The sequence below is a fragment of the Canis lupus genome, chromosome 24 (genome assembly GCF_011100685.1).
Source record: "Canis lupus familiaris isolate Mischka breed German Shepherd chromosome 24, alternate assembly UU_Cfam_GSD_1.0, whole genome shotgun sequence".
In the NCBI taxonomy this organism is placed as follows: domain Eukaryota; kingdom Metazoa; phylum Chordata; class Mammalia; order Carnivora; family Canidae; genus Canis; species Canis lupus.
This window is the reverse complement of record NC_049245.1, coordinates 47,492,489-47,502,239: the sequence shown is the minus strand read 5'-3', so window position 1 is coordinate 47,502,239 and position 9,751 is coordinate 47,492,489. Positions and strand designations below refer to the sequence as shown.

Sequence of the window (9,751 nt, the reverse complement as noted above, 5' to 3'; positions counted from 1 at the left end):
GCAGGAACTCTGCTCTCCCTCATTCTTTCACTAGCCAAGCGCAACAGCGAGCGACGCGGAGTCGGGACAGTCGGATCTGTAACCGATGGACACCTGAGAAAGTCACGACTCTGGACCAGTCTGTACATGGGCTTCATTTCCGTGGGGGGGGGGACCCAGGACTTCTGAGGTGCCGAGGGTTCCCACGGGAGCAGTGAGTAGAAAACGCAAGGGATGGAGGGGGAAGCAAAGGGGTTCAGGCAAGATCTCACTCCCCACTGGGGTAGACTGGGCGGCTCCCTCCCACACAGCCGCGGCCCTGATGGGAGGGTGCGCGTGGATTCCATCCCGGGTGGGGGGGGGGGCCCAGGGAAGCTCGAAAGCTCTTGCCCTCCAGCGGAGTTCGGTCATCCTAGGACACCCTCAGACAGGCGGGCCATCCCACCCCGACCCCCAAGCCCGCAGCCTGGGGAGCCCCCCCATCTCCCCTGGGCCATACCTGCCCGGCCCACCTCCCCCACCCCCATGCTGGATCAGACTCAGAGGACGCCCAGCTGGCCTTCACCGGGGTCAAGGGAGGGACGTGGTGCCTGAACCCCTGCCCCACCCACACCCCCACCCATCCCTCCCTCCACAGCCCCTCCCCATGGAGAGCTGCCCCGCCTCGAAGCTCCAGCGGCCACAGCAGTCCCCACACCCGGTGCCACCAGGCAAAACCAAAGCATTATCCATCAGTGTGCAGGCGGTCGGGGGGGCCAGAGCTGCCTGCCAGGCCCTAGGTCCCCACTGCTGGGCCCACACACCATTCCTAGCTTTGCTCCAAGGGGCTCTCCCTCCCAGGTTTGTGCTGCTTTATTGAACCTGTGCCCCATAAGGGTCCAGTCTTAGGATTCTCACTACTAGGGGTTCAGCAGGACCCTGCTGAAGACTCCGTGCTGGACGTCCCCACTCATTTTGGTGCCTCAGGTTCCCCTCTGTGCTGGAAACTCCGTCACTGAGCCAAACAGGAGTTCAGGCACCCTTGGTCCTGCCCATCCCGGCAGGTGGGGGTCGGGGGTGGGTCAGCGGCACGGGGTACACCCCTCCCCAGCTGCTGCACTGGGGAACATTAACTCAGGGGCTTTCCCTCCCCCAAGATGACTTTGTCCCCCCCCCCCCCCAGGACAGGAGCTAACCATCAACGCTCTTCATGAGAATGGAGCCCAAATCAAGCTAGTAACTCTCAGAGGGAACTGTGTCCCCACAAACCCCCCGAGAGCTGTGACCCCCATCATTTCATTTCTTCAAAGGCAAGCACGTGGGCCTCTGCAGGCCCCGCACCCCGCTGGTGCTGATGCAGAAATGCCAGCGTGTCAGGAAGGGAGGGTCCTGGTCCCGGGGGACAAACCCTGGCTGAGAGCCAGCCGTGCCTTGAGGACCGGGAGGGGCGCTATGCCCACGCCAGGTTGCCAGGTCGGGGGGTGGTCAAGGAGGCCCCGAAGGCCGTCCGGGTGTGGAGGGTTGCTGTGGCTGCCAGGGTAGGGACAGAGGAGACAGGGCCACAGAGAAGGCTGGGGAGCTCACCCTGAGGTGCCACACTGCACCCCAAGTCAGGGCAGGCAAGGGCACTCCCAAACCACTGCTCCCCGCCCAGCCCGCCCAAGGGAACTGTGCGCGAGCCCCCAGCTTCACTCTTAAGCCAGTGACAAAAGGCAGCCAAGGGACCAAGGGCACGGGGCTGAGGGCCCCAGGAGGCTGTGCGGCCCGGGGGCCCAGAGGACGGACGTGTGTCCAGGGCTCAGTACCACTGCTGTTTCCCCGGCGGCTCACACGGCCAAGTGGTGCCACCGCTGGCCTGGCCGCTGCCCAAGGGGAGGAAGCCCCAGGAGCGGCACCGCTCAGGGAAGGGCCCCCGCCCCCCCAGCCCAGGCTGCCCACAGGACCGCTGTCCACGACCGACCCGCAAAGTCAAATGAGTTTATTCAGAAAAGGCCTCGGCACCAGACTAAGAAAATGAACCCCACTCCCACCCCCAGACCCTTAGGGGCCAATTTACAAAGAGGGGCGGGGGCGGGGGCAGAGAGGAGGGAGGCGGGCGTGTGTGAGGTGAGAGGATTTGAGTCCGGCGAGTCCGTCCCACTGATGCCCGGCCCGCTGCCCGCGACTGCGCTGCTGCAAGAGTGAGCGGGGGTCCCCAGAGCTGCGGCGGGGCCAGGGGGCCGCGGGCACACTTCCCTTAAGGCTTCCGGGGTTTGGGCTAAGACCCCGGCTCGGCCTCCTTATCTACCGGGGGTCCAGCGCCGGCTGAGCTCCCCGGGGCGGCCTGCTCCGGCCCCCGCCCGCCTTCTGCCTCCTGCACCCCCTCCTCGGCCTCCCTGGCCTCAGCGCACCCCGGCCCCTCGGGCCCCTCGGCCCCCTCGGGCCCCTCCCCGCCGTCTTCCCCGCCGTCCCCCGGGGCGCCGCCGCCCGGGCCCTGGTCCACCTTCCTTCTCTTCCTCACCTCCTCGGCCACCTTGGGCCCCGGGGGCTGGGGACAGGGCCGCTCGGCCTCCCCGGCCCGCTCCTGGGCGCCCCCCCCCAGGCCGCCCTGGCTGAGCGCGCAGCCCTCCAGGTTCAGGGCGATCTTCTCCACGTCCGAGGCGCCCTGTGCGCCCGGCTCCCCCGGGGCCTGCTCCCGCCGGCTCGCCTCTAACTTCCTCTTCTTGCTCTCCTTGGGGCTCGGGGGCTCCGGGCCCGCCTCCCCGTGGCCCCCCGCGCCCCCTCCCCGCTCCCCGTCCTCGGCCCCGCCGGCCGTTGCGGGCGGGCGGGGGTCCCCGGGGCCGGGGGGCGGCCGCAGGCGGCGCAGCTTGTCGTGGGGTCCCCAGACGAACTTGCGCCGCGGCCGGAAGTGCTCCCAGGCGAAGCGCAGCAGCTGGCGGCGCTGGCGCGGGCAGCGCACGGTGAACACGAAGTAGTCGAGCGCGCTCTGGCGCACGGCCGGCAGCTCGCGGCGCACCAGCGTCTCCTCCAGGAAGAAGCGCGCCAGGGGCGCCTGGTAGTGCGGCAGGCCCAGCTCGCCCAGGGACTTGAGGATGCGCGTGATGCGGAGGTTGTTGTGGCTGTGCCTGCGGGGGAGCAGGGCGCTGGTGGCACGGGGACCCTCCGCAGTCTCCGCCGCCCTCTCGGCCTGGGCCGGCTGGTGCAGGTGGGGCTGTGACACAGCCCTTGGCCCTGTGGAACCCCTCCTCCCCCGGCCGTGCTGCAGGAGAGCTGGGGGGGGGACCCTCCACAGTCCTGGGACTCACACGGGGGCTGTTACCCGCGTGTCATCAGCGGATTCACCCCCGCCCTCCTCCCCACCCAGTGCTTCTCAGCAGGGAGGGGTGACGGGGTCTGTGCCTGCAAAGCTCACTGAGCAGTGGGCACCCTGCCCCACACCAGCAGGTGGAGGAGCAACATTACTGACACTGACTGTAGGACTTTCTTTAGGTTCCTCACACCCTATCACCTGGGGCTACCCAACCCTGCAAACAGGGAGGGTGCTTAGAGCCTCAGTCCCTTGGCCCGGTGCCCCAGGGTCCCTCCTCCCCCAAAGTGCCCCCCTATACCCGCTGACCCCAGCACAGCCCCAGCCCCCTCAACTGGGGAGGGGCGAGGGACAGTCCTTACCAGTTGAGGTTCTGGAAGCGCTTCTGGTAGTTCTGTGCTCGGCACACCTGCCCCGTGTCCCGGTCCTCCAGCTGGATCCCGTAGAACCCCAGCATGAGCTCGTAGGCCTTGACAAACCGCTCCCTGACCTCCTTGGAGCTTTTAAATGCCTGGAACACACCCCCCCCCAGGCCAGCGGGGAGCTCAGGGCCCTTCACTGGCACACCAGGCTGGCTGACGCCTCCCTGGGGCCCTGGCTCATCTAGAGGCCTCCACTCAGACTTTGGGGTCAAGGGATAGGGTGCGGGAGCCCAGAGAAGCATTCACGATGGAAGTCTTCGTCTAAGCTGCTGAGAGGTCTCACAGGGGCCTGGGGTGTCTGCTTTAGCCCCCAGAGGAATCTGCCATCCCCTGGGACAGCTCAGTGGGCCCCAGGGCTGAGCACACGGCTGACACACCCTGTGTCCTCGGCTCCCCCGAGCCTCCCATCCCTCCCAGAGTGCCCTGTTCCCGCCCCGGCCAGGTGAGACGAAGCCCCGTCATCATGATTCTGTGCACAGCCCAGGCCCTGGACTCCCCGACTTGGGGCAAACTGCTAGAGAAAGCCAGATTTCTCTAGAAGCCTGGGGGGAGCACCGGGGGCAGAGGCAAGGACCAGCGTGGAGGGAAGGGGCTCCCGGGGCAGGCACAGCTTCCCAGCCTCCATAGCTCACCTCGACCTCCCGGAGCGTGAGGGGCTTGGCGTGCCAGTTCACTCCGGGTTCACGCAGAGGGAAGAGCCTGTGGGAGAGGACACGGCACAGGTCCCATCGGTGGCAAACTCGGGCTCCCGGCCACGGGCACACGCTCACCACCCTCCCTGGGTTCACAGCCCAAGCCCAGGAGGGCCGGCTGCATGACTGCGTGATGTGGGCTCTCACGAGTCCCAGGCCGGGGTGAGGGCAGGAAAGCTGCAGGCAGGGTTAGGGGCTGGGCACGGGGCGTACACGTGCCAGGAAGTCTGTGCGCCTGCTCACAGCCCTGGGCAGGGCGCCCCAGGCTCTCCTCTTTATTCTTTCTTTTCCAAGATATATTTATTTTTAGAAAGAGTGTGGGCGTGTGGGGGAGGGGCAGAGGGAGAGCGCGAGAAGTCTCAGTCCCCTGCTGAGCACAGAGCTGACCGGCTCCATCTGGACCCTGAGATCACGACCTGAGCCGAAACTCTTAAGGACCGACCCCCCAGGCGCCCCTCCTCTTTACGTTCTTTGTCTTGTCATCAATGCTGAGCTATTCCCCACGATGCTCTGTGCCCAGGGGAGGCCCCCAACACGCCATCTTCAAATGCACCCTGTGTTTGTGGGGCGATGTCAAGGGTCCCCAAGGCAGTCGTGCCGGCAAGGATCACCTGAGGCCACTGTCAGAACCCTGCCACCCAGAGCGTCCACGCGGCCTCTTGGCACCGGGGCCCACCCCGGAGGCCGGCCTGCCTGCTGCTCCTTCTGTCCCTCACGTGCGCTTCGGGCTCCCAGCCTCAGAGGCTCGGGACAGCCTGCAGGACAGTGGGGCCCCCGAGCACAGGCGAGCGCCCTAAGGCAGGCTCTGGAAAGGCAGAGGGCCTCTGCTCCCCAAGACCGCCCCAGCCCCCCAACCCCCCCACTCACCACTGGATGTAGGAGTGATTCTCCTCGAGGAGGTCATAGTCCGTCCTCCAGTTTTGAAGAATGTCTTCGATGAAACAGCCTGGGGGCCCCCGCGGGGACATGTCAGTGAGGAGCAGCTGGAAGCCCGCCTCTTCCCTCCCCTGTCCCCCAAGGACCCTGGGGCTCGGAAGCCTACACTCCTCCTGTGACATCACTCCCCAGACAAGGCCCCTGATTTCTCTGCAGTCTGGACATGGGAAGCTCACTGCTCACTGAGGGTGAGGAGGCCCCTGGGGGGAAGGACACGGGGCTCCGGGCCGCACCTGCCGTTGCGGAAAGCTGGCCTCCCCGCCCCCTGCCAACTACGGCCTGCAGGCTGACCCCCGACCTCCCGCAGAACCCCACCCCGCGGCCCGGCCTCCCGGGGGCGGCCGCTGTCCTGCAAAGGGCCGGACAGGGAAGCGTGGAGGCCGCTGTCCTCTGCTGCGCTTAGTGGGAAGGCGGCCTCAGGCAACGCTCGAGCGACGGGCGGTCCCGCCAGACTCTCCCAAACGGCCACGGACACTTGAATTTCATATAATTTTCACGTCACGCGATGCCATTCCACCTTAAGTCTTTTCCAACCATTTAAAAATGTACCAAGCGCTCTTCCTGGTGAGTGTGCACGCGGCTTTCCGCTAAGGCAGCAGAGCGCAGGAGCCACCGGAGGGCTGGCCCTTCCCAGGACACCCGGGGCGGCCCCTGGGGGCCTCCGGGGGCGCCGCGGGGCCGGGCTGGCGAGGTCCCCGCAGGGCGGCCGCCCCCACGACGGAGCTGGGGCAGCCCAGCAGGCGCGCACCGTTGGGCAGGAACCGGATCTCGTTTCTGTAGAAACTCAGGTTTGGCATGTCACCGTTGCCATCCCGCTCTATCAAATCCTGGAGAGCCAGAGAAGGGTGCCCGTCGGAGCGCCTCCAGCCGCAGGCTGCCTCCTGGGCCCTCACACTAGAATGTTCCCCGGGGAAGGCGGGTCTGCTCTCGGCCCGCCCACCTCCGATGTCCTCAGCCTGGGCGCCCCACCTGCAGGGAGGACAGCAGCTCCCCGGGACCAGCACCTTCCCCTCCCCACCAGCGTGGGCCAGGGCTGGCGGGTCCCCTACACCTGCGCCCCGAAACTCACGGTGCGGAGGGCGGGGCTGAGGGCTACAGGAATGCCACCAGCATGGGCCCCAACATGCGGGGCCTTGTGGGGAGGTGCCGTGGCCTGCTGGTCCCCTCGGTGGACAGGCAAGGGTGCTGAGGGTCAGACAGCTGGCCGGCTGCGCCTGCCACACTGAGTAGGGAAAGGAGCGGCGCCCCAGGAGGGACATGGGACCTCGTCTGAGAAGAGGGGCCGAGGGACACACTGCCCAGACGGCCTTCTCCTGGGTGGAGGGTGGGAGGGTTCTGTCCCAGGAGGCCTGCCGAGGTGTGAGGGTGCCACGGGCAGCTGCTACCTACCGGGTACTGGTGCCGGTACCTGCGTGTGTCCCGCATGGCTCGCCAGTTTCGGGACCCCAGCATCCTGGTCTGCGTAGAGAGGAGAGGGGATGAGACCCCCATGGGAGACCCACCAGGAGGCAGGACCCACCCCTAGCGAGCCCCCATCATAGAAAGGGCAGCGAGGACCAGGGTCAGTGATCGACAAAACCAGAGGGGACGGGAGGGATCGGGGAAGGCCTGCCCCCTGCGCGGGCCCTGCTGCGCGCCCCAGCTCTCAGGACTCCCAGGCTGACCGGCACGTTCTTGGGGTGCACCCCACCCCACTTCCTACTCCCATACGTGCTGGCTACCTTCACTTGGGCCACAGCTCCAGGACCTCCCTCAGGGAACTTCCCCGCCTCTTCCTCTCTGCACTGTGCTCTAGATTATCACTAGGCTCGTGTCCCCAAGGGCAGTGGCCTCACAGCTGACCACCCCGGGAGGGGCCCCAAACACTTGTCTGACAAAGGAATGAATGACTGAGGCTCAGGGAGCCAGTCTCTACCCAACCTCAATGCTCACGGCCCAGACCCTGTGTCTCCTGGCCTCCAGGCCTATGGCTGTGGGGGAGAAGGGGGCTTCTCAGCAAGATACAGAATCTCCCCGCTGCTCCCCCAACACCTATAGCCCCTGTCTCTGCAGCCCGGGCACCCCGGGGGCCTGGGAAGGATGGAAGTAACTGGCGACCAGGGTGCTAGGTAAACGCAGCTTGATCCACCCCGTTACAGGGTGGGAAGCACTAGTGAGGCTGAGCCTGGCTTGAGGTCTGACTGCAGCTGGGGAGGAGAATGCCCAGGCAGATACAGCTCCTGGGTGTGACCAGAGGAGACAGCTCCTGGGCGTGGCCAGAGGGGACAGCTCCAGCCACGGAAATACCTGGGTCCCAGGATCCTGGAAGGAGCAAAAGAGCACTGGGAGGGGAGTCAGGAGGCCAGGCCTACACCGCGCCCCTTGGCTCTGGCCCCATGGCCACTCCCCAAGATGCTCCAAATGGTTCTGAGCTCCAGCGAGGGTCTGGGGGTGCCTCTCCGCCCAACTGCCCAAGCTGGTGATGTCCTCGCCTGCCAGCCCAGGGCGAGCAGAGAAAGCAAAACTCAGAAGCTGGCCCCGCCCACCATCAGTTTCCTGTTCTCGTCCTCCCTGGGGCCCCCTGGGCGCTTCCCCAGGTCAGCTCAAGAGGGCACCAAACAGCCATGCCACGGCCCAGTGCGGGGCAGCTGGGGGTGCTACGGGGTGGTGGTGGGGGGCTCGGGGATTGGGACTCGCAGAGGGACAGAAGCTGTAGAAGTCAGAGGACTGCGGGCATCTCACGGGGTGGCCGAGGTGCCAGAGCACTGCTTAAGGAGTGGGGCCCGTGGCACTACGGCCAGGACAGTGTCCTCGCACTCAACCAAGTGGGCATCTGCCCCAGGGCGAGCGCCGGACCCCAGCTGACTCCAGGCCTGTGCCCGGGCCTGCTTCCTCAAGAAGCTCATCCTGCCCCGGACACCGCAGACGCGCTCGGCCTTCCGGGCTTCCTGGCCGCGGGGCCCCTCTCGCCGACCCCTGCCCCACACGGATACGCCCTCAAACCAGAGCTCTCCTCTGCCGGGCGGAGAATCCGGCCCAGAGACCCGCAGCCTGCAAACCCACACGCGAGGCGAGCACCCCGTCCTCCACAAGTGACAGCTACGGCGCCAGGTCCTCCATGCTGCCCGGAAGCCCAGCCGGACCCCGTCCTTGCACGGGGGCGCAATGCCAGGCCGGGGAGTGCCAGCGCCCCCCAACACCGGCCAGGAGCAGCGACGCTAGTAACAAGAGTAGCCGGTGGTAACCAGAGGACCAGTGGCAACAAAAGTAACTGGTAGTAACGAGGGGTAACTAGAGCAACAAAAGTAACCATGGCAACAAGTAAGCAGCTGCGACAAAAGTAACCCCTGGTCACAGGCCATCGGCGGTAACAAAAGTGTCAGCTGGTAACGACAGCCACCGGCAGCCCCAGGTCAGCCCGGGCCGGTGCAGGCCTAGCTCGGGCAAGTGCGGGGCCTGCGGGGAGCCGTGCGGGGCCGCGGCGGGGGCGGGGGCGCCGGGGCCGGGGCGGCAGGTGGCCGGGGGTCCCCGCGGCACCCCGAGCGAGGGTCGGCTCGGTCCCGCGGCCGGGCCGGGCCGGGGCTGGGGGGCGGGGCGGGGCGGGGGCGGGGCGGGGGCTGCGGGCGCGGGCGGGGCTGCACCTGGAGCGCGCCGGGCCGCGGCGGCCGCGCGTCCTCCTCGTCCTCGTCCTCGTCCTCCGCGTCCGCGTCCCCCGGGGCGCCGGCCTCGCCGTCCTCGTCGCCCGCCGCGCTTGGGCCCTCGCCGTCCTCCTCGTCGTCCTCCTCCCAGGTCGAGTCGCAGTCGGGGTCGTCCATGCTCGGGCGGCGGCGGCTCCGCGCTCGGGCGGAAGCGAAAGTGAGCGAGGGAGGAAGCGCGGGGGCGGGCCCAGGCCGGGGGGCGGGGCGGGGGCGGGCTGGTGGGCGGGGCGAGGGGCGGGGCCGAGTCTGTGGGCGGGGCCGGGGCAGGCCTGGAGGAGCGAGGCGGGCTGGTGGGCGGGGGCCGAGCCTGTGGGCGGGGCCGAGCCTGTGGGCGGGGCCGGGGCAGGCCTGGCGGAGCGAGGCGGGCTGGTGGGCGGGGCGAGGGGCGGGGCCGAGTCTGTGGGCGGGGCCGGGGCAGGCCTGGAGGAGCGAGGCGGGCTGGTGGGCGGGGCGAGGGGCGGGGCCTGGCCTGGGGAGCGGGGCGGGGCGGGCCTGTGGGCGGGGCCGGGGCGGGTCGAGGCCGCCCTCCGCCGGGAGGATGTCCCCACTCCCGGAGCATCCCTCCGGAGGACGCCCGCCCCCTTCCGGCTGAGATTCCTCCCAGGTGTCTCCCCCGGCCCTGCCCGCCGGTGATTCCTCCCAGGAGGATGCTCCCCACCCGGGATGTCCCCCCCAGGAGCCCCCACGATATCCCTTCCCCCTGGGAGAATGTCCCCCCTGAAGGATGTCTCCCTGAGGTTGTCCCTGGAGAACGTCTTCCCCCGGGGGAATCCTTCCCAG

General features: G+C 68.0%; 1 protein-coding gene across 4 annotated transcripts; it reads right to left on the bottom strand.

Moving 5' to 3' along the window:
• Positions 1–1,921: 1,921 nt before the first annotated feature.
• On the bottom strand, positions 1,922–9,129 carry OGFR (opioid growth factor receptor). Of its 4 annotated transcripts, none has more exons than XM_038572810.1 (7): positions 8,915–9,129; positions 6,684–6,752; positions 6,043–6,121; positions 5,226–5,304; positions 4,299–4,365; positions 3,607–3,755; positions 1,922–3,062 (listed from the first exon to the last, which is right to left on the bottom strand). In XM_038572810.1, the coding sequence occupies exons 1-7, from the start codon at positions 9,086–9,088 to the stop codon at positions 2,216–2,218; spliced, it is 1,464 nt and encodes a 487-aa protein (XP_038428738.1). In that variant the 5' UTR covers positions 9,089–9,129; the 3' UTR covers positions 1,922–2,215. The 4 variants fall into 4 exon arrangements, with proteins under 4 accessions (XP_038428738.1, XP_038428739.1, XP_038428740.1 ...); XM_038572811.1 differs by lacking the exon at positions 8,915–9,129 and adding an exon at positions 8,337–8,547; XM_038572812.1 differs by lacking the exon at positions 8,915–9,129 and adding an exon at positions 8,352–8,547.
• Between the last annotated feature and the right edge of the window lie 622 nt (positions 9,130–9,751).